Raw genomic sequence first — 25,019 nt, forward strand, 5'->3', positions numbered from 1 at the left:
TAGTAATTCTGCTTTTTGAATAATAAGAGCTTAGCATGCAGCTCAGTTTACCTTTTTCTGTCTCACAGACTTGCACACAACCTACCAAAGTTATGCCTATACTTACATTATTTAGAAGGTTGCACCTGCTAGTTCATATTTTAACTAATACTTTTACTTACCTTGTACCTTGCCTTTCTGTTGCTACTGTTTTTAAAATGTGGCTCCTGAGCTGCTTTTAAACACAGGGATCCATGCTGCCATCAAAGAGCTAGCACAACTTTAAAGACTAAAACATTCTGCAAATGAACGTTTTCTTGCCTTGCTTTCCTGCTCTACGCTGGCTGCATCTGCTGCTTGCTCACCCTCCTTTTGTTTAGGAAATCACAGTGGAATGCTTGGAAAAGAAAGCTGAAATTCTTAATTAGAATAAGTAATAATTAATTCCGTGGTCACATGCATACAGTGGACCAGAAATACTTTCCATTAAAGAAAATATGACTTTAGAGTTGGGGTGAAATAGTAATTTGCACATGGCTTTAAGCTAAAATACGTCTATGATATTTTTACAAAAGATTTACCAATGTTGGCCCTAGCTCTTTGAAATATGGATATTTCTTTCTTTTACCTGACTTATCAGTTTGTGCACTGTTTTCTTAATTGAAAAAAAATTATTCACTCACATTATATTCATAACAGATTATAAATAACAAATGAGAATAATGCATTTATTGATGAGTTACAGTATGTAATTTGCAATCAGGATTCTGCCATGGTTTTATATGTAGGAAAATATCTACAGTAATTGATTAGGACATCAGTGCACTCCTTCTTTCAAGTACTAAAGGTATATCATCATTGTGCAGTTATCTTAGTTGTTGTCTCTTCAGCTGGTATATTTAGCTCTTCTCCAAATGCTCTGTGAGGTAACACTTAAATTTGCAGAGGTCACGTGAAGTTCTTCAGGCCCTTATACTAATATGTTGTTTTGAATATGAAGAAAAGACAAAATGAAATACCAACTCAGCCAGCAATTTGTCAGCACTAGCATCCACAAAAATGTGTTTTAAAGCAGCATAAAACAGGGGGATTCAATTTCACAAACCTGTAGTGCCACTCAATTCCTTAGAGTGTAGAACAGCTGTATTCCTGCCACAGAGTGACTTCTACTCAACCTTGCCAGCACAACTTTTGCTTGTAAGTTAGAAGTATTCTCTTGCCAGCAAATGTCTTCACAGCCTGGTTATTATATAGCCACTCACACAGTTTAGGCTTATTTACGTACCCTTTAAAAATGCTATTCCTGGGGCAAGGTTGGGGGGTGGGGGGGGGAAAAGAAATTTAATTGCATTTTTAAAAATGGGGTATATACATGCTTCTTGAAATACAGCTTCTGTTGTTTCTCTTTCTATCAGGTTATCAGGGAGAGGCTACCTAAAAATATTTTAGTTGTTGAAGCCATTTTCCCTGAATATTTAATTGTTTAAACTGTTTACACTGATGTACTCTGGATGCAGGAGGAAAAAAAACCAAAACTTATTTTTAGACTTGTTTACTGTGTATTAAATAGTCCTAAAAACACTTCTTTTTACTTAAATGGATACTATAAAATAATCTTAACATTTCTTTAAACACCTAAATATTTTTAGTATTTGTTTTAAATATACCATTTGGAGATGTTGCTCCACAGACAGTATGAAGTCCTAGTAAAATTTCATTATAGTAATTTGGAAGACTAAAGGTTTGCAAGTATTAAATCATTTATTTGAAAAATATAATTTATCTGCTACCTCAATTACTCTATAGCAGTTTCATCATTTGGATTACTAAAACATTTACAGTGGTAGATAACATAGTATCTGATGACTGTTGGGATTTTTTCCCCTCCACTGAGCAATCTGTTTCTCCTTGCTTTGTTTGGTTTATTAAGGATTTAAGTGGCATAGCATGTGTATTTGGCTCGATGATCCTTAACTCAGATTATTCTGCAACTCCTATATATGTTCAGGGAGAAGCTTTTAAAGAACACATTCAAAATAGTGAAGAATAATTCATGGGAGGCATAATCATCATCCTAGATGAAATCTCTAATAAACCCCAATCTTATCTTCATTTTTAAATGCTACTCAAAATGAATTATTCTTTCTTTCTACTGAAGACAATGGCCCTAGCACCATCTTCTAATCAAACGAAAGTTAAGTAGAGAACATGAGAGCTCCGTTCATGTTTTTGTCTTAATTGGCATTACTCTGTCTTTCTTTCCCTCTTGGCTATCTTTACTTTTTCAGGAGTTCACCATTTTGGCTGTAAGTAAAGTTCAGTGTCTGAACTAAATCACAGTGTACCTCCCAGCCCTGATGCACCTTCTACTAGTCTCAGTCTTTTCACCTTTGTCCAAGAAGAACCCACAGGTCCTTTTGGCTTCTCTTTGTTTTCCTTGTTACCCACCCTCAGTTCCTTACCAGATGTTTTTTCCTGATATGTTTAGGATGTTTTCTTTGACTGACTCTGGGAAATGGTGGAGGAAACTTTCAATGTGGTTCTTTTTTTCTCCCTTTTTTTCTTTTTTTATATATATTGTATTTTTATTTAATCTGTGACAGTGATACTGTTACTGTGGCACTGGACATTCAATAATAAGAATGCCATGTCATGTAAGCAAGTATTAAACTTCAAATGCTTCTGTAATTTATACCTACTCCTTCCTCTTTTCCCTTGCTCTTATCCTTGGCCTAATGGATGCAGTTTTGATAACGTAGCGAGATTTTCTGTTGTGCTTGATCTAACCATGTGGTTGTGAGGTATGAGTAAAACATGGTTCTGTCAAGCACCATGGAACGTCACGCAGCTTTCTACAGCATGGCAAGCTGCTGAGGCTTAAGTCAGGATCACACATTTTTTAAATTAAAGCTGAAAACAGGGCTTTCAACTTATTTGTTGAGATGATGTGGAGTATCGGGACTATTAAAAAAAATCACAGAGGTTAATAAAGTCCAGTCAACATTACAAATTTGTAACAACAGAAAGAGAAAAGGTGGCATTCAGGATCTATTTATTCTTGATACAGAGAAAGAAAACAAATTCTAAAACAAACAGTGGCATTTGTTTGATTAGCAATAAACAAGGCTAGATTGGCTGACAATATAATCAGCAGAAAGTACAGCTGTGAAAAGCTCAAGTTAATGTTATCCTGCTATGTGAAGTTGGTCTCAATTTCTTTTTCCAGCATATCTTAAGTCCCTATATTTAACCCTCTCTTGAAGCCCTTGTGTCTGTTCAGTATCACAAAGTTTATCATGCATTTCCCAAGTTGCCCACCCGTTATCTGCATTGCAGACGTCTTTTCAACCCTCTGACAAGAAGAAAATGTTATACTTTATTGACTTAGTATCTGTGTTTTGACTTGAATCTTCTACAGGCACTGAAGATTACAGATCCAAATTAAGTGGAGACTGCTTTGCAGATTTGGCTTGCCCTGAGAAATGTCGCTGTGAAGGGACCACAGTGGACTGCTCCAATCAGAAACTCAACAAAATTCCTGATCACATTCCCCAGTACACAGCAGAGTTGTAAGTTGATCACATAATAAAGGAATATTTACTTACCAAGAAAAACTAAAATTGTTAAATATGAAACAACAGCTTTATTTTTTTGAATATCAAAAATTGAAAGTAACCTCTGTGGTGCACTTCAAAGGATTAAGTATTCATAAAAATAATTTATGCATTATTTCAATACAATGTAGCCTTAAAAATCCATTATAAAGAAATAAGATAACTATTCTATGTTTCTGGTTCTTCAGGACCTGAGCAATCCACTTGGATTTTTTGAAAGATAGTGGGGTTTATTTTGCTTTTAACTGCAGGACAAAGTAGGGCATCTAGTAACCAGAGAGTTGTGTCTTAAAAAGTACTACCTAAATGTTTAAATAGACAAAGATGATTCTTTTTATGCAAAGCATACATTATGTTTGTTGGGCAGGAGACCAGAGGGAGATAAGGCAGACAAACAGGAAAGAGTTGAAAAGATGAGGCAATAATACAATGAATAGAGGTGGGGAGAGAATAACTGAGATTATTACTTGCTTAATAAGTGCCGTATGGGAATTATTTCTAGGCATTACAACCGAAGTAATCTTTAAGGAGGGAGTGAAAGATATAATTAAGGCAGCTTTACAAGGTTTTTCCATGTGCAAAGAATAGTATAAAAGGGAACGCAGAGATGGTTGAAGGATTGGCAGAAAGGTAGATGACAGTGACTGTCGTTGCAGGGCAAAGGTGGAAGGAAATAGCTGGTTTTCCTAGGAGATTCAGTTTAAAGAAAAAGGCAAAATGCTGAGGGACAAAAACCAGACTTTGATTTGATATAGTAAAGAAGTATAGAGATGTGGAGACATTTTGTGATCAAGTTGTCACCTGAAGGGGTGAGATGAGCACCAGGATGGCACACCTCTTAAAAGAGCAGTCCACAGCTGGCATCAAAGCAACACTATGGCAATCAGATATGAAATAATAAGACTATTGTTAAGTATTTGAATATCTGGACAAGAAAAGGGATTTAAAACTGAAATATTTTTGAAACACAAATGGAGACTTTTTTCTGTCTCTAAGCTGGGAGGAGTTGAACTTAGTATTACTATTTTCTGTGCTGATTTTGTCTGGGATAGAGTTAATTCCCTTCACAGTGGATAGTATGGGCTTATGATTTGGAATTGTGCTGAACAGAGGGTTGATAATATGGAGATATTTTTGTTATTGCTGAGCAGGATTTACACGGAGCCAGGGCCTTTTCTACTTTTTGTACTGCCGTGCTGGCAAAGAAGTTGGGGGTGCATGGGAGGCTGGGAGAAGACACAGCCAGACAGGTGACCCAAACTGACCAAAGATATTCTAGACCATGTGACATTGTGCTCAGTGTATAATGGGGAGGAAGAAGGAGGAAGAGTGGGGCATTTGGAGTGATGGCGTTTCTCTTCTCAAGACACAATTGAAGGAGCTCTGCTCTCCTGGGGATGGCTGAACACCTGCGGGACCATGGAGAATAATGAATTAATTTCTTGTTTTTCTTTGCTTGTGTGCATGGCTTTTTATTTCCCTATTGAACTATCTTTATCTCTACCCATGAGTTTTCCAGCTTTTACCCTTCTGGTTCTCTCCCGATCCTGATGGTGGATGAGAGAGCAAGTAGCTGTGTTGAATGCTGAGTTTAAACCACAGCATGTTCTTATTGCAACTCTGAAAATTACAATCCAAGAAAAAAAAATTGATACAGTCTTGTGTGAGGGGAGATCAATTTCATTAGAGAAATATGTTTTATGTTATCTGATATTTTGAGATACAATTGTTTAATTTAAGAATAAAATCTGATGGAATAAGTAATGGGTTAAAGTGTGGGAGGAGATAATAAAGTAGGGGCTGCATAAATGAAATTACTGAACCAAGAGAAGAGGAATGGAGCTGTTGAAATGATTAAGCATGCATTTCTTTGATATTTAGGAGGAATCATGTTTCATTGTCTCTTCTCTGAAGAAATAATAATCTTAATTTACCACTTTAATTGTTTTTTAAGATATTGTCAGGTGTTTTCTTTCTATAATTATAGTTCCTACTTGTTAAATAATCAAGCCTCATCTAGTCTATATTCTAAACACTCAAATTTCAGTTGATAATTTTTTTTTATTAAGTATTTAGTTACAGCACTTCTTTCAGAAAATAGCCAGTCTTCTTTCAAGCTTTTAGTGTATTTAAAAATCCACCATTCTCCTGAGACTGTTATAGAAGTTATTTTCTTTCACTTCTGTTAATTTTTTAATGGGAACTTTTACTTTGAGATGTATTCTACTTCTCTTCAGTTTCCATCATTGCTTCCTTCATATTTTTTTGCTATTAAAGGGCCCTTTTCTTTTCAGCACTCTTCCCAAGTAAGATGGTGCTTAGCTGTAACAAAATCATTATTCAACCTTCTCCTTGTAGGCTGTACAGATTGTTCTTCAAGTCATTTGATGTAATACAAATTTCAACAGTCTTACAAATATTCTAGAGATGGTAGACAAATTATTTCTAAATTTTTTTTTTCTTCTGCAAAAAATCAATTTGCTCTAGCCAAATACATTCTTTTTGTATTTGCCTCACTCATACAAAAGTTACAGCTCTGCCTCTTGTTTTCTCCTGTTATTCCTGGCTTTTGATGCACTGTCTTTGTTGTTTGTCCTGGCACTTCCCAGTCTAGTTCTAGGACCATTCCTTGCTTTCCAGTTTGTGTATTTTCTGGCATGTATGAGAATAGCAGCTAGTTAGCCTTTTTTTTTTTTTTTTTTTTTTTTTTTTTATCCACAAAATGTGATATAAAAACAGTTGTTAGAGTCAAACTACATTGATACTTGTTAAGGTGATGAGGAGAGCTAGACTAATTTCTGCAGAGTGGAGTTTGGAGTTGAATCTCAGCTTGGAAATGAAGATCAGAACTAAGGAAAAAAGTTGAAAGTTGTCCAAAGGTGGGCAACAAAGATGGTGAAGGGCCTTGAGGAGAAACCACACAAGGAGCAGCTGAGGTCCCTTGGTCTGTTCACTCTGGAGAAGAGGAGACTGAGTAGAGACCTCATTGCAGTTACAACTTCCTTGTGAGGGGAAGAGGAGGGCAGGCACTGATGTCTCCTGTGTGGTGACAGTGACAGGGCCAGGAAGTGAACCCAGGGATCCTTGTGGGTCTCCTCCAACTCAGCATATCCTATGAGTCTCTAAAAAAAAGTATCTATTGTGTAAAGTACAACAGCAATAATACCACAGGGAAAATACCCTGTTTCCTCCAAGTAGCTAGTAGTTTTGTTTTTGTTTTTTTTTTTTAATCTGAAAGTATTAATATCGTTCAAGACAGGTACTTAATTGCAAATGTTAAAAAAAAATATAACCAAACCAACTAACTGCTGCTCTAACCTCCCATTTTGTCACTTGCTCACTGTCTTCCAGAGAAACATTGAATGATCTGTCTAATCTGACAGTAAAGTATTTGATATAAAGTACAAGTCTGTAATTGCACCCCAAAAATAAAATATTTTTCAGGTAGCTTTCTAATATGTAGGAAAATGCAGGAAGCATTTCAGAAATCACTCAAAGTCCCCAGGGGAAATGTTAAATAAGAAATAATTTCAGTCTTATATGTTGATTTTTTTTACAATGATTTTACAGCAGATGATCACCTAACAAGGTAGTTTTAGAAAGCATGAATATCACTGCAGTATAGTATATAGGCTTCCAGGAAGGTTCAGCTATTGTTCAAAAACATGCAATATCTTAGCCATTGTGCTACTAAAACAGAAAAAAATCATCAAATAATCCAGACAAACAGAATATGTAAACATTATGATCAAGTGCTTCTGTTTACTTTTGATTTTGACAATGGTATTCAGTACTTTATTTGAATAAACCAGGTAAAAGTAATTTTAAGATCATTTTCTTGATCTAGTGATTGATGGGTAATAACTATAGTTGCTGTCTTTATCAATGAAGAGCACTGGGTTCAAAAAATAATGTTAAGATACAGAATGGAGATCCCATCACATCTGTAAACATTCCAGTTATCTGTAATAATTTTGATTCTATTGTGTGTGGACTAATTGAAATAAAATAAATACAATTTAAATAAAATTAAGTTAAAATTCTATATATGAAATCAGATAGAACTATAGCACCGGAAATACAAGATTGAGGCATAAGCAGCAAATAGGCAAAGAAAAAAGGATGTGGTTATCATACATATTAAAGATGAAAGAATGCTATTGGGCACTAATGGAAATTTCATTTCAGGATATATGTAAAAGGAATGTAGAATGTAAATTATAGGAAATAATTACTGTACTGTGAATAGCAATAGTAAAGGATCAGCTGGAATACTGTGTTCAAGACTTCATTTTTCAAGATGGATATAATTGCTCAGAAAAAATTCAAGGAGAACAAGGATTGTAGAAACGAAGATTGGAAGGGTTGAAGGCATTTGTGTGAAAGAAACTTGAGGGAGAGACTGTAAATTATTTCTAATAGGTAAAAAATTGTTGCAAAGGATAAATGATCAAATTATTTGCATTTTTCAGTGGGGTTAGACATGTTTGCAGTAAAGCAAGTAAGTATTATTAAAATCAGTTAATGTTTTCATTATCAAGTCATTCTAGATGGTATAGCACTTGAAAAGTATTTGAAGATGTCAGCATTTATAGAATGAGCAGTGGTTCTTTTGTTGATAGGGTAAAGAATAGTCTGTTTAGAGTGTAGAAATAACTTTATTAATTTACAGTGTGCAAGAGTATTTTATGTGGTCCCCCTAAAAATCACATTAGGTCTGATTTTTGGAGATGATAGCATCTTCTGAAATTCATGCTCCTTGTAGTTTAGTGTGTTATACGAATGTTTTGTGTATATACAAAAAACTTCTGTCTTCTTTCAGTTTGGTTCCGTGTTGAAACTGTTCTACAACCATACCTTCAGATTTACAACCTTAATTTCCCTTCTGGCTATCAATGAGAATGAACAGGAGGGAAGGATGAACATACAGCTTTCTTTAATTTTCTAGGGTTTTTTTTTTGTTTTGTTTTGGTTTCGTTTTGTTTTGTTTTAACTTGTCTTGCAATAAGGCAATTCTGAAAAGAATTCTGGATTTAGAATTGTGCTGAATTTCATTTCACAGTGATCTTGTCAGTCGTATCATCTCCTTCCTATTTAACATTTCCATATAAATGCTGGACAGACTCCCTTAATAATACGGCTCCATTAGAGCATATAAAGGATTTGAGACTCATAATTTCTATTTTCTTTCTAAGAGAGGAAATAAGGAGTACTGGGTCAATGCAGGTATTTTTTGAAATGTAGATGGTCCCCTAACCTAGATGCTTTTAAAGGTATAATGTACTGTAAGCCTTGATACCTGTGCAGGAAGGAGAAATGCCCAGCTAGTATTTGTCACTCATTGCATACATTATTACAGAGTTACAAGTCAGCATTTGATGCTGCCTTAAGCAATGTATGTATGCCAGCTGTAGTGGTATTAAGATAAATCATGGTGAGGGAAGTGTTTTCAAATTCATGGGAAGACCTATGCGGTGGGTTTCATTCCCTATTCAAAAGAAGAGTAATTCTTTCATTCTTGTAAATAGTGTTCTGTGAGTACCTCCAGATGTCTGGCAGACTCCACCTGATATCCTTTAAAGAACAGAAGACTAATCTTCAGTGGTTTATATGTCCTTCTAAAGACTTTTATTTATAAGTTGCTATGGAATCCTCCCTTAGTTACATTTTTGTTTGAAAAATTAAAAACATCATCTTGTATTCCTTTTCAGCTTTAGCTGTGTAAAATTTTGTAATCAGGTTTTGAAAATGTCTTTGTACACCTAAGTTTAACTAATGAGAATGTTCTTTTACAGGAATTATCAAAATTAGAAATGTCACTATATAAGGAATTGTTCTGCAGCTACCAGTTAAATATCAGATGTTCAGGGAAACCAGACTGAAAAGTTCACATATTGTGGAACATTCTGTATCAATCCCTGAATATTTTTTTTTTCTGAAATTGATGTAATTTTTTTTTAGGCGACTAAATAACAATGAATTTTCAGTCCTGGAAGCTACTGGAATCTTTAAGAAACTTCCTCAGCTGCGTAAAATGTAAGTCCAAATTCAATGACCTTGTCTATTCAGATAGTGTATTAGCTCCTTGCTGTGACTCTCCACCTTTCTTAGTTCTACTCTACAAAAGATTCAGTTTATTCCAATCAAAAATCAAGAATGGGTTTAAATTAATCCTTGAGGTAGGTTAGAGTTGGCAGCTCTCCTGTATGGGGCTTGGCACTGCCAGCAGCCACTTCCCATGGTGTATAGCCCCAGCACCTTCACAGCAGCATCCAGCCAGCTGGTCTCTTATGCAGCCACAGCAGGGAGATCACAGTATAAGCTGCTTAGAAAAGATTCCAGTAATCTTTTGTAACTTCCTGTATTCTCTTACCAGACGATTTTGCCTCTTTCAGCACATTAAAGACATGCTGTTGATTCTGTGCTTCATTAAATGGTCATTAGGTGAGGGGAATATCAAAATTTAAGTGACTAAGAAACAGTGGTTTGATAGGTCATCCATGTAAGTCCACGTTAACAGTTAATGTTCTGAGAATACTTTATAATCTTACCAATTGCAATTGTTGCTAAAAATAAGACTATGGAAAACTTTTCTTTAGCTTATGTAAAGACACATTTGAAGGTAGATAATTTAGTTAGACTTTGTGACTCTGTGCTCAATCATTTCAAGATTAAACCATACATAAATTTTAAGAAAAATGCAAGTAAAAAGAGATTAGTAGTCACCTAGTGACTAATGTTTACAGTGCACTTTGGAAACATCAAGTATCAATATGAAGTATCAGTGGACAAGGGAAGGGCTGTAGATATCATTTATCAGGATTTCTGTAAAGCCTTTGACATGGGATCCCACAGCATCCTTCTCTCTAAACTGGAGAGAGATGGATTTAATGGGTAGACTTGATGGATAAGAAATTGGACAGCAGCATCCAGAGGGTAATGGTCAGTGGCTCAGATTTCCAAAGACATCAATGACAAATGGTGTCCCTTAAGGATCTGTATTTAATGTCTTCACCAATATATAGTGAAAGTTGTCCCTGCCTACAGCAGAGGAGTTAGAACAAGATAATATTTAAGGTCTTTTCCAACCCAAGACATTCTATGATTGCAGGATTCTATGAAATAAATAAACTTCTTGATGTGTCATACATGCACATGCATACACACACATTTATACATATATCAGATCTTCATATTTAACAAGATTTCTTTTAACTTGAGGAGGTGTTCAAGACAAAAGGGAAAAAAAAGGATGAATATTAATCAGTCTTGGTGTAGAACCTGTTGGAACTCCTAAAGGCTTTAAACTCTGGTTAATTGAAAAGGTAAAAATGAAAAAAAAATAACGAAGAGTTAACTATTTTAATAATACCGCTCCATAACTTCCTAATATAGTTATCAGTTGTTACAACATTCTTCCATTGAGAGAATAATACAATGACTGCTTAAGCATCACTGGAAGAAAGTGAAGTACTGATGTTGCAGAGACACCAATATGAATGAATTCTATATTTTTGTGAAGCTTGTATTTCTTCTGGAGGTTCAAAATAGGTGCAAAGATCTTTCTGCACAGATGACATTGAAAAATTGAGGCCTAAATGTTTCATTGATTTGATGCTTCATCAGTAATAAAGCCTGTGTATGCACTGCAACATTGATTAGCTATGCAACATTAATCTTTAAAATACCTATGTGAAGTGGGTGAAGTAGTATCCATGTTACAGCAAGAACAAAAAAAGGTTTTAGAAATTGAGGGCTTGACATGGACAAGCCATCTGAGATTTAAAATAATGAGTTTCTTGCTTCCAGTCCTCCATGGCACCTTGCAGACTGAACAGCTCCACTGTGAAACTAAATTAAAGCAGTAATTGTGGATGTTGTCTATTTAGAGTTTAGTCAAGCCTTTGACACCCTTTCCCACAGCATTCTCCTTGATAAACTGGCTGTTCATGGCTTGGACGAACATGTACTTCTCTGTGGAAAAGAATGGCTGGATGGTTGGGCCAGAGGGTGGTGAATGAAGATAAATCAAGTGGGCAGACAGTCACAAGTGGTGTTCCCTAGGGCTCAGTATTGGTTGTGTGTCGATTATCTGCATGAGAGGATTAAATTCACTCTCCACAAGTTTGTAAATGGCACCATATTGGGTGGGAGTGTTGGTCTTCTGGAGGGTAGGTAGGTTCTGCAGAGGGATCTGGACTGTCTGGATAGATGGGCCAAGGCCAAGGGTATGAGGTTCAGCAAGTCCAAGTGCTGAGTCCTACACTGTCATAACATCCCCCGGCAGTGCTCAGACTTGGGGAAGAGTGGCTGGAAAATTGCCCAGCAGAAAAGGACCCGGGGATGCTGGTCAACAGCCAGGTGAACATGAACCAGTTTTTGCCCAGGTGGCCAAGAAGACAAATGGCACCTGGCCTGTATCAGCAATAGTGTGGCCAGCGGGACCAGGGCAGTGATTGTCCCTCAGTGCTGTCATTGGCGAGGGCATATCTTGAGTACTTTGTTCAGTTTTGGATTCCTCTCTACCAAAGAGATATTGAGGTGCTGGAAAGTGTCCAGAGAAGAGTAACAAAGCTGCTGGAGGGTATGGAGCCCAAGTGTGGTGAGGAGCAGCTAAGGAAATAGGTTGTTTAGCCTGGAGAAATGGAAGTTCAGGAGGGACCTTATAGCTTTTTACACTGATCTGAAAGGAGGTTGTAGTGAGGTGGGGCTTGTCCATTTTTCCCAGGTGACAAGTAACAAGATGAGAGGAAATGATATCAAATCGCAGCAGAGGAGGTTTAGTTTGCTTTCTCCATGGCTGTCAAGCAGTGGAACAGGTCACTCAGGGAAGTGGAGGTGTTGCCATCCCTGCAGAAATTTAAAAGACTTACGGATACATTTTTGTAATGGACTTTGCACTACTGGATTAGATGCTTGGTCCTGGTGATATTAAAAGTCCTATCCCACCTAACTGATGACATGTTTATATACTTCATCACAGGCAAGGTGTAGTTTACATTTCAGCTAGGCTAGAGAGAGTAGTCAGCACTGAAGATTAAGCCACAACTTAGGGTTTTTTCCCTACAAATATTATCTTTCTTGTTTTGAATTATTTAAACACCGTTCTAGAAATGGCATCAAATAATGCAATGATCTTGTTCCCAACACCATTAATTCCATCAAATAGTCTTTAGCTTTACTTCTATTCGCTTTGTCTCAGAGAATTTTTAAGACCTTTTTAAAAGTCACTAGTGTATTATAACACCTTTTAATGTGAAGCTATGTACTTCTGTAATATGTGTAAATAATTATATGAAACAAAACAAAAGGGCACTAATATGAAAAATATTTAAGGAAATGTGTGCTGTTGCATATGTTTGCTTTTGTGTAAATATAGTACAAATACTACACATTTGGGATGTAATTTCCATATTTCAACTAAAATCGTAAACACTAAGTATTTTGGCAATATTTTAGGTCGTTTTCCCGACATTTTGATCCACTTTGCAAGCAAATTGCAGATACATGCAATTATCTTGTTTATAAACCCTCCTCTGTAACTAATGTCATAAATTATTAACATTTCATGTACTGTTTATATTCACACATTTCCTTTACATATGTTGCTGTTTATACTGTTTTCTTATATTTGTCTATCAAGATAAAATAAATCAGAGGTTAGTTATTCTGTACTCATACAGTATAATTTTGTTATTAATTCATCTAAAAATTCTACAAAGGCTTGAGACCCAAAAAAATATAGTTACTGACAAGATTCAAAATTAGGAAAATATGTTGATATGTGGCAGCAGCATAGTCAGGGTAATTGCCACTATTAAAAAACCATTTTCCAAAGACTACTTTTAAAATCTTTGCTTCCTTAATTAGAAGGGCATTGATTTTGGTTTTTTTTACTGGTTTGAAATTCAATGATGTATTTATATTTTGTTCTTTTATACTACGACTTGACTACTGCATCAAAATTGCATTTGATGATTTTGGAGGTTTTTTCCAAGCTTAGTGGAAAACTAAGATTCTAAGTCTTTCTTGGAATTTATTCAGACTGTAGCATTTAACAGTTAATTTAGGATACTTATAAAAGAAAATCCCCTCAGTTCTTGTCTGTTTGTGTTAATGTGTAATAGAAACCTGAGCAATAACAAGATTACAGATATAGAAGAAGGAGCATTTGATGGGGCCTCTGGTGTGAATGAACTATTGCTCACAAGCAATCGCTTGGAGAGTGTTCAACACAAAATGTTCAAAGGACTAGAAAGTCTCAAAACACTGTAAGTATATTTATTCATGTGTTTTTATTCTTCTTTTCTCACAGGAATTTTTGAGAATAAAAGTGTATCTGTCCTAAAAAATTATTTTGGAGAATTAGCTATGGATTATTCAAAAATATTTTGGTTTTTAGTCCTATTTTACTAGAAGCTATACATTATACTAATTGATTAGTTATTAATTATGGGTATACTGGGTCCTCAAAAGCAATGAAGCCATGGAGAATGGGCAAACATCCAACTTCAGAATGGAAATGGGAATGATCGTCAAAGTAACAGAATTTTGCATGGGAATTACACATTTTACGTAATGGAGTCTGATTCATTTCAGCTCAACCATTACTGGGAATTTTGCTGGAGGAAGAAATTGTTCTGGTGTGTATTGAAATGTGGGAAAAGATTCTCTCCTGAGTAATTTTTTTGTCATTTCAACAGTGAAGACAAGATTAAAAGCACTATTGCTTGAACTAATTTCATTCTTTCCATGAAGCAGTTTAGTTCTTTCCACTCAAAAAAGATGTTTATACAATCTACAGCATCTTGGCCTTCTTCAGAGAGTCTGTCCTACTGATCTGCAGACCAGAGCCAAGATTAAATAGTCTTTGGGGTTTCAGCTGTCTATAGACATCAGGTATTTAAAATAAATCACGTCTACATTTTCTAACCTTGCAGTTAAAGCTGCTAAAACTGTTTAAAGCAGCTAGTCCTAGACAAGAGCAAGGGGGGAAATTGCCATCTTTTAGTGGACAGAGAGGAGAACAACAGACTTCAAAGCTATTAAGTTTTATAGAAATTGGAGAGATTTTAGAATAGCTTAGGATTCTGAAATCTGCACTGTCTTAGAGTCATGCTGAGGAGGAATGCTGATTTCATTTGAATTAAATGCTTTTGAATGCAGTAGAAGTGGTTTCTAGAATCTGTCCTAAGAAAAATGATGTGAAAGGGACCTCAAGAAGAGGTAAGCTGGTACAAGCCTCTGCTCTATATAAATAGCAGCTCTGGAGTCATCATCCTTGGAAACATCAAGAGAGGGCTACTGTGTTTTTTTGATTTGGGGAATTTCAATCAGTTTCATTTCTTGTCAATTAAAAATTCATAGTTACTCCTTCTGGTATTGAAAGAAAAAGAAAGAAAACAACCTGAACATATAGGGAAAACTAGAACAGGTTATGCAAAGAGGTTGTGAGGTCTCATCTGGAGGTACACAGAAGCTATCTGGACACAATCCTGACTAACTCTTTAGGGAAAAACTCTAGGGAACCCTGCTTGAGCAGGATTGTACCAGATGACCTCCAACCTTACCCATTCTGTGATTCTGTGAAGCACCCCTTGCCTCTGTGAAACCTACCCACCCACCCACCTTTGTCTTCCAGCCTGCTCCACACACACTGCACTCAGCCTCTTCAGTGAGGTGACAAGCAGCACAGGGGTCACTGCACTGGTGGTCCCTTCGCTGGCAGCAGCCCCTTTGTAGTCATAGTTCTTGGCCCTCACTCCAGCAGCTGCTTCAGCCCTGGTCCCTGCCCAGGCTAAGCTGAAAAACGCTGATCCTTCTTTCTCAGGATGCTGAGGAGCAACAGGGTGAGCTGTGTGGGAAATGACAGCTTCACAGGGCTGAGCTCTGTCCGCCTGCTCTCGCTGTATGACAACCAGATCACCACCGTGGCACCCGGCTCCTTCGACACGCTGCATTCGCTCTCTACGCTGTAAGCCACGCTCGTCTTTTATCATATTTACATCGCTAGCCTTTGGGGGGCTTTCCCTTAAAACTTTGATGTGTGATTTCACAGCACTTAATAACATTCAGGGACAAAAGCATTTCATAGAGTCAGTTTCGAGAAATTCTGTTTTCTGGACGATCTTGGGCACATGAAGGATATGTTTTCATGGTTTCCAGAAGTGTCTAAGAATGCAGGAAAAACATCCTGCTCACACCCCTCATGGAAGCCCATTTATCTAAACCAGAGTAGAAATCCACATTTCGGGGTAGGCTGCGTACAATCACAGCTGGTTAGATTACCATGCTGTCTGTCCTTCTGCCCTGTGCTACCCAATTACTAGCTTAAATTTCCTTGGCCTGCTGAGAATCTTAATCAGCATGTGTTTTATAAGGAAGTTTCAGTCTCATTTTCTATAAAAAGAAGCATCCTTTTTTTAATTTAAATGTAATATGATTTAAGGGAATTTAAAAGAGTAAGCAAAGCTTCCCCTCAGTTTCATGAAGTGCTGGTTGTAGGTAGCATCATTCAGGAAAACACTTAATGCTCCTTTTACAAGAAAAGTGACACTTTGCATCCAGTTACTAATTTTGCGTATTAAGGATGACATGTTTTTAAATAATGGAATTGTCGATATGTTTGTGCTGAAATAAGGAGATGCCAAAAGTACTGAGGCTTTTAGAAGTAAATTCATTTTTGTAACTGGCATGTAATCAACTTAGCTGTCACTTCAGATAGGAAATTTATTCTCTGGAGCAAATAAAAGATGGAAATCTTGAAATGATAAATTAATGGACTGCCTGTTGTCAGATTAAAGCCAATAATGTAAAGTAGCCAGCCTCCATCTCTGTATGGAATTATTGTGTTATTGGTACGGAGTGGCTTGACATGAAGTCAGGTCTTAGACAGTTTTAAATTATTTCTAAACAAGTTGTATCAAGATTCACCACACAGTGCCTAAATTAAACCTTTCACCCATGGTTTACACACAGGATTTTTTGAAGAACAGTGTTTGAGGTATGTTTTTTTGAAAATAGAAGTAGAATCCTTAGGATGAAAGGATGGTGTCATCTGAGTTAAACTTTTCTGTGGTTCTCAGAAACCTCTTGGCCAATCCCTTCAACTGCAACTGCCACCTTGCATGGCTTGGAGACTGGCTAAGGAAGAAACGCATTGTGACAGGGAACCCTCGCTGCCAAAAACCCTACTTCCTCAAAGAGATTCCGATCCAGGATGTGGCAATTCAGGATTTTACATGTGATGATGGTAAGGAAATTAATATTTGAACCTTTTATAATTTCAGCTTTCCTACAGATAGCTGCATGAATCCCATAGATCCCAAAGTATTTGCACTTAAAGCCCTTCATGCTCAGTTACTATGTCAGTTTAACATTTTTCCACCCAATTTTAGATGATCAGCAAGCACGGGCTGTTGTATATATGCCTTCAAAAGTTTTCCTTGCCTATCTTCACTACTGTAATTAATAATTTAGAAATAGTATAAAAAAATTGATCATATGCTGTTGTACAGATGAGAATATTTTAAAACACTTATGCTTGAATCAAGCACATTTTCAGGTTACTTGATCAAATAACATGACATGTTATGGCTTCATTAACTCTTAATTAAAAGAAATGCTTCTGTCTTGCATACTCACACATATTTCACACGTACTTCCATTTACTGCATTACTTGTTTGTCAATTTTCAGGGCTTTTCAAGTATTTTTTTTTTAAAGAGACTGGTTTTATATAATATTCAAAATATAATACTTTTTTAAGTATTTATTCTTTCTTTAATGATTTTTTCCATCCATATAATAGCATTCTTACCTACTAAAAAACCCATTGTACGAAGTAAAGCATCACCTGAAATGTAAATTTTTGGAATGATGATTTACATAGATGACGTAATTTTTTCCCTACCTTGAGATATTATAATGCTGAAATAATAGTCTGACTTGAAGAAAATCCAGGTGGGCTATTATTGCTAATACTGAAGAGACATTTATTAGCAGTCTTAGTATCTGTTTGTTTTTATTAACCAGGAAATGATGACAATAGCTGTTCTCCCCTGGCCCGCTGCCCTGCAGAATGTACTTGTCTGGACACAGTAGTTCGCTGCAGCAACAAAGGTCTAAAAGCTTTGCCTAAAGGCATCCCAAAAGATGTGACTGAACTGTAAGTGGCATGCTTTTTTTCCCTTTTATGAAAATTAATGTCAGATTTTTATTGTCAGTGTCAAGAATAAGGGCAAAAGAAAATGAAGAATTGAATTTAGTAGATGAGTTGAAATTTGTTTATCTACTGGTTTATAAAGACTTTCATATTATCTTGAGAAACCAGAGGTTGTTTGAATTAGCAATGCTTTGTAAGTTCCAAACCACTCTTAAAAACTATCTGTTACTGAAAATCTTTAAAAAGGTATATGTATAAAATTGTAATCACTCCCACACTTTATATCCCCAGCACTGAACCATTGTATAAGTGTGTGGATATCATGTTACAATGGGTTAAATTAAGGGCAGCGGTGAATCTGATTAATCTCTGATCGCTGGTTAGAAAGGAATGAAGTTCAATTACATGAAAAAGCAAAAATAAAATAATAATATGATTGTGTTCTCATAATGAACATATTTTTTATAACTTTAAATCTTTTTATGTCTAAATCAAGCACCTTAATCCTCTAAATCAATGGCCTTCATCTTTGTCGAGGAGTTAAAAATACCTGGACAGTGCCTTTATGGTACTAATGGAGTAAACTAGGAAAGCTGCTCTTGTGGATTTGTTGCATGTCTAATAAATTAGAGTCTTGTGGGTAAAGTGGCATCTGGTGTCTGTCTTGGCTACAGTGGTCGTAAAGCAGTCGAGTTTAAAATCTCTCCTCTTGCTGTTGAGGAGGAAAAGTGCCAGTAAAACTTCAACTCTGGATATGAGGGGAGCAGACTTCAGGCTGCTCAGGGAGGAAGTAAGATGTCCATGGAAAATGCTTTGGAAGGTACTGAAGTGCATCAGTGCTGGTCACTTTTTAAGTACCACCTCTTAAGAGCTAAAGAGGAAGCAAGTAGAAAATGTCAGAAGCAGGTGAGGCAGAATGCCAGCTTGGCTAAGCAAGGATCTTCTGGAGCTAAGGCAAAAATAAAAAATGTACATCCATGTCGCCCTGTTCTTTTAAAAGTTTTCTATGCCTTCTAATGTTTACATATTTCCACTAGAGTTCTCACACACTATTCATGTAAATAATGATTGTTTTACATTCTTCTTTGTAAGAAGAGAAAATTAATGAACTATTAGTCTAACCAGTGTGGTTGGAGAGGTAGAAATTCCATCCTCCAATCCACTGGTACTTTTAAAATTCTATATATTGCAAGGTCAAAACCAAAACTTCCTCTTTTCCTTTTTTTACATCTTGAGTGAGTCATAAGTTACTTTGCATCATAGTGCAACACATCCAGTGGGTGACATGGGAGGAATACAGAGGTGCTGCTTGTCACTGTAGGAAGAAAATTGGCCCAGTTAGAGCTGAAGCTGGCCAGTACTGATGGGGACAATAAAAAGAGCTTTTTTTGAATATCTTAATAGCAAAAGGCAGCCCAGAAACAACACTGGTCCATTTTTCAATGAATATGGTCACCTCACAAGCAGGGACATAGACAAAGCAGAGATGTTTAATGCTTTCTTCACTTAGATCTTCAGTACCAGTGATTGGCTCTGAGGGTCCCAATTCCCTGAGCTGGAGGACCATGACTGTGAGAATGATTAACACCCAGCCAACCCCAAACTTGCATAGGATTTACTGCTTCTGGCTTTCTCTAAGTCTATAGGGCCTGATGAAATTAATTCAAAAATACTCAAAGAGATGGCTGATGCCATTGCAAGGCATCAATGATTTGTCTGTTCTTGGTAATCTAGAGAGGTCCCAGTCAACTGGAAGCTGGCAAATGTCACAGCTTTTGAGAAGGACAAGAGGATTGACCATGGTAACTACGAGCCAGTCCCTTTCACTTCAGTGTGAAGTAAAATTATGGTGGAGAAAGGTTCTTCTTCAGAGGGTGGTCAGACACTGGAGCAGGCTCCCCAGGGAACTGGTAACAGCACCAAGCCTACCAGAGTCCAAGAAGTGTATGGAAAACGCTCTCAGGCACATGGAGTTACTCTAGGGGCTGTCCTGAGCAGGGCCAGGAGTTGGACTCCATCCTGAGGTGCATTAGCAAAAAGTCAAAGGAAGTGATCCTCCTTCACTGTTCAACCTTGGGAGGCCACTTCCAGAGTATTGTGTTCACTTCTGGTCTCCACAGTTCAAAAAAGACAAGAAGTTACTGGAGAGGGTCCAGTGGAGGCACAAAAGGTGATTAGGGGCTGAGAATCTCTCCTCAGGTGAGGAAGGGCTGTGGGAGCTGGTTAGTCTGGAGAACACTGACAGGGGATCCCATCAATACATGCAAATATTTCAAAGGCTGGTGTCAACAGAACAGTGCCCAGCAACCGGACAAGGACTAATGGCCATAAACTAAGCCACAAGGAGCTGCACCTCAACATGAGGAAGAACTTCTTTGTATTGAGGGTGTCAGAGCACTGGAAAAAACTGCCCAGGGAGGTTGTGGAGTCTTCTCTGCAGACATCCACGTGGATGGGTTCCTGTGAGACCTGCTCTAGGTAACCCTGCCTTGTCATGGTGTTTGGACTGGATGATCTCCAGGGGTCCCTTGCAGTGATGCTGTGATCCTTCCAACTCAGGATATTCTGTGATGCACAGAGTATGATAGTTTTGTGTTATTGCAAAAATATTGGTTTTCATATAATGTGATCTTTTTCACATAGGCAGTTTTATAAAATCTGAACTATTTTATCAATCTATTGAAACATTTCTTCTATGAGAAAAATTGTGAAGATTGCATTTTATGAAAGATACTATTTGAATATGCAGGGGGACAGTAAGATAGAAAAAAAGAGCTTGCTACCTCAGGTATTGTTTGAGGATATTAACTGAACAGGCTGCCCTTAAAATCATACGAGAAAACTTTTATGCACTGAGAAAGGGAAAATATGAACCTGAAAATTGAGATATTAGTTGGTTTTGATTCTTGATCAAATAGGTCACAATATTGAAAGAAATAGAAATTATTTACAGGAAAAAAGTGCTGTTACATATGGCAGGTATTTAATAATGTTTCATAAGGACTGGTTATTGTAGTGCTTTTTCAGAAAACTTCATAACTATGTGTCATAAGTAACTAAAAAATTCTACTGTTTTACGATTTGGTATTATATAGAAGATTCTGAGATGTCCACCATTAGTGTGGTGCTTAATAGCATCTGAAAGTCTTTAGCCATTGATAAATTGAAATTATTAAGACTTCAAATTAGCACACAGGTATATAAACCTATAACTTCATTACATTTTGAGTTTGGTGGCTTTTTTTGTTTCCTCAAAGAGAAGATGACTTTCTTGAATACAGTTCTGGTATAAATACAATTTGGCAATATAAGGTCATCAATGCAATGTAAAACAAAGCAGCTAAAGAGAGATACTTTTGGAATTGCAAACAGAACTCTGTGACTGAAAATTCATTTGTGCTCAATTTTGTATGCTTTAGTGTCTAAGCATGCAATTTAGCATATTTTTCAGAAGAATAAAGGAGGTGGTTCCTGCTAACGATTACACATTGATTGATTCTTCTTGCTTATTAGCATGCATAGCTCTTCTAAGATGTACTTTTCATGTATTTTATAAAATATCTTAATAGTTGCTTCATTTGAACAAGAAGGAATCAGGCAAGTGGATACTTATGGTACTTCAGTTCTAATGAAGCTTAATAATATAACCTAATGTATCCGTTGATAAAAGAATTTCCTCTGAATACTTATTTATTTAAAAATTTTTAAAGTTGGGGGTTTTTTAATAATTTATTACATTAATTTTAATAATTAATTACATAAGCCCACACTCCATTCACAAGCATTACTATAGCGTAAGTATAAAGCTTGTTGCGAAAAATTTGGGATTTGGCAAGCAGCCCTAGAAAGTCCAAGAAAAAAAAAGGAAGGAAGAAATAAAGACAGCCTTTTGATTAGATGCAGATACGTTTTTTGTGAAATTTAACTGTGTTTCAGCTTATCCACTTAGTCAAGACAGAAGTTTCCAAAGATGCTGCAATATGCGTAAAGAAATTAAGCTCAAAATAAAGCTAAAAATGTCTCTATCAAAGACTGCTCTTAGCTCAAGCATGTTGCAAGTATTTGGATGGCAAAAATATCTTCTTTGTATAGGGATAATGAGGGTGTAGTTTCCACTTGGGTTCCAAGAAACATAAGTAATACCACCATCAGCATTTTCCCCAGCTGAGAAACCAATGACCTTTAATCTTCTTGCCACTATCTACTTCATTTCAAACCATCAGGTAAATCCAGCACTTCCTATAATCTCTAAACTACTTGCCCTGGTTACATGGAGAACCTCTCCACTTGTAGTTTGTTATGTCTGGCTGCACCCTGGAAGCTTTTTAGGCAAGGCTTGTTACCTTCCTCTCTCTGTAACACCAATCCCAGTACCGTTTGATAGCTCTGAATCCATTAACTCTAAGGATGAGAAGGTCTCTTATTGAGAATTATGAGCATGGAAGAAGAGTGAGCAATATAATACAGCAGCTGTGAACCTTCAGAGAGGGGGGTAAAAATCTAACTTTTCTAATGAAGGGTAATTGATTACTGTCTTCAGTCACTAACATTCTTCACGGGAATAGGAATGGTGTACTGATGTATCATGAAATTTACAGGGATAAAATAAGAAAGGTGACCTGAACCAAGTGATCAGGCATGACAAACAATTTGCTGTTAGAGCTAAAACCAAACCTTGCTGTTTGCAGTGTAAAGGACTACCTGTGCAATGCCAGAGTCTGTTTCTTTTTATGATAGCTAAAAATCCACAATTAATATGATTTGCAGAAGTGAGATTTACCTTTTCTCTGTAGATGTGTGGGAAATGGAGATGATAAAGACCTCATTTTGTGGAGTAATTTTGAAATAATATAAACTATAATGCAAGAGATGGTTTTTATTATGTTACTTCATAATATGCATTATATATGATACAGTAGCATTTGTATCTTATGCTACAAATCCTCAGTTGTATCTCTAAAAAGCAAAATTTGTAAGCAAGTTTTCTCATAAAATGGAAGAGTGTGCATTCATTTGCTATTAACTATCCTGTCGGATTCTGAGATTACTAGATGAAGATGCTCTTATTTTAATTAAATCCATAATGCTCTTTGTTTCATTTTTCTGGTTTAGTTATTTGGATGGAAATCAGTTTACCCTTGTTCCAAAAGAGCTTTCCAACTACAAGCATTTGACACTCATGTAAGTAGTCTTAAAGCAATGTTCTCTACTAGAATTAAAAGCTAAACAAAATGCCCTACTCAATTATACCTGAATTTATTTGTAAGAAAAAGCATGTAAAATGCATCATATCTTTCAGAAAATACCCAAACATATTTTATAACTGAGGATATTCTATTCTACTTATCACATCCTACATATAATATACATACCTTTTATGAGCATGTGTATTTTGTGCCAGTGATTACATCACAAAATAACAAATCAAAAATTATATTTCACCTCAAAAGATACATAAGGTCTTTTAAAGTCAGAGTAATTTTTTCTCCCGCAGTATATGGTTTTCATGACCCAAGGAGAGAGCTTGTCTAAAATGCCTTGCTGCCAACTCTATTGCTGACTCACTATTTGATTTTAGGCAAAACAGTAGTTGCTCTAAAGTTTATTATCTCTACCTCACGGATGGGTTGAATAAGATTTCTGTACCTTTTAAAGTGTACAGTGAGGAAAAACAGGAAGACTGTAGATGTAAATGCCTGTAATCCCAGCTGTAATTCTATGGTCTTTGTTAGGACTATAAAAATTTATGCCAGTTGAGGCTGAGCTGTGTTACATTCTGAAAGTACTTTGTGGGTTCATTATAATCAGAAAGAAGAGTGGAGGGGAGTAACAGAATCCCTTAAATTTGATTTTTCACTGGGTTTAGTACAATTCAGAAACAAGAACTTGATTTCCTTTATTTACCTCATGCTAGACAAAAGAAGTAACAGTCACAAATTTTTTAAAACCCATACTTTCAAAACTTTTTGTATTTTTCAAATAATACCAGGGAAAAAAAAAACAACAAAAAAACTCTTGCAATATTATCAGGTCTATCCTTTGTAGAACTTGTGGGAAATCTTTGTGAATAGTTTAGGGCAGTTATGAATTGATGAATGGTAAATAGAATGCAAATGAGTATTAACAGTCTACATTTATGAGACCTGCAGGGTACATTATTTTAAAGTCTTCTGTACATTTACTCATACTTCTGCTATGTAGTTGAGAATGTTCCTCAGCTGTGTTTGGAATAAGAAACCACTGTGCATAATCCTGTGGTCAAAAAAAGAAGTCTCCTGAGTTCCAGATTAACAAAGAAAGTTGTTTATTTTTATATTTTTCTTTCTCTTTTGAAAGTATTTCTCTGTTATAGTTGCCTTATATGTTCATTATGAGTCAGTTGTCTTTAATGCTTTCATGAAAATTTCAAGTTGGGAAATATGTGTATTGCATGGCTATTCAACAGTGCTCTTAATATATCAAGGTTCCCTCAAAAAACAAGGGCACTATTTCACCACAAAATACATGAAACAATACTGAAATAGTCAGCATAAAATAAGAAGTAAAGCAGAATATGAGAATAAAGAACAGACAGTATTCACATATAATGCAGCATCTTTGAAGCTACAAGCATACCACTACAGCTTCTGTCATAATTGTGCTTAAGATTTTATTCATTAGAATTTTAAACAAAGACATTTAAACAAAGAAGACATTAGGGCCTTTCCTGGAAATCTAAGTTCTTTATAATAATAGCTCTGGGCTTTGATGTCTTCATCATGTAAGTGTTAAGTAGAGTATTAAATTATATTTACTTAGGTGTCATTAGGGACATGACTAGAATGACTTCCACTTTAAAACATTACTTTCATTTTTGTGCTTGAGTTCATGAAGGATTACATTATTAACTTGGTAGCATGATGAACATTGCTAATGTATTAGAATGCATTGCGTTGCTTTTTCATCTGTCGTGAAATGGAAATGCTTTTTATTCATCAAGCTAAACGCTTGCTGGGCTTGTATATGGCATGTGAAAATAAAAAGAGGTGCTGCTTTAAATAGCTATATCAATGATAATACTACTTCTACTAATGAAAATGTGTCTGTTTAACTTACAGTGTTTTGGGACTAGGGCAGTCATTTTAAGGTCTGAATTTCTGAATTTATTTTTTAGAGATTTAAGTAACAACAGAATCAGCACTCTTTCTAATCAGAGCTTCAGCAACATGACTCAGCTGCTCACCTTGTAAGTTTAACAGTGACTCTTTGGAAGCATTACAGTGG

The 25,019-nt window shown here is 36.1% G+C and overlaps 1 protein-coding gene across 4 annotated transcripts in view; it reads left to right on the forward strand.

Annotated features, from left to right (window-relative positions):
* The window catches only part of SLIT2 (slit guidance ligand 2), a 260,586-nt gene that overhangs the window by 191,322 nt on the left and 44,245 nt on the right, over positions 1-25,019 (forward strand). For 3 of the 4 annotated variants that reach the window (XM_077782788.1, XM_077782789.1, XM_077782790.1), the window contains 8 exons: positions 3,398-3,548; positions 9,555-9,629; positions 13,721-13,864; positions 15,424-15,567; positions 16,679-16,845; positions 17,627-17,759; positions 22,869-22,937; positions 24,910-24,981. In XM_077782788.1, the coding sequence (XP_077638914.1) occupies positions 3,398-3,548; positions 9,555-9,629; positions 13,721-13,864; positions 15,424-15,567; positions 16,679-16,845; positions 17,627-17,759; positions 22,869-22,937; positions 24,910-24,981 (955 nt within the window). Of the gene's footprint in view, positions 1-2,267; positions 2,286-3,397; positions 3,549-9,554; positions 9,630-13,720; positions 13,865-15,423; positions 15,568-16,678; positions 16,846-17,626; positions 17,760-22,868; positions 22,938-24,909; positions 24,982-25,019 lie in introns of all 4 variants that reach the window. The other variant, XM_077782787.1, reaches the window with a different exon arrangement.

The sequence above is a fragment of the Lonchura striata genome, chromosome 4, assembly GCF_046129695.1.
Source record: "Lonchura striata isolate bLonStr1 chromosome 4, bLonStr1.mat, whole genome shotgun sequence".
NCBI classification, from domain to species: Eukaryota; Metazoa; Chordata; class Aves; order Passeriformes; family Estrildidae; genus Lonchura; species Lonchura striata.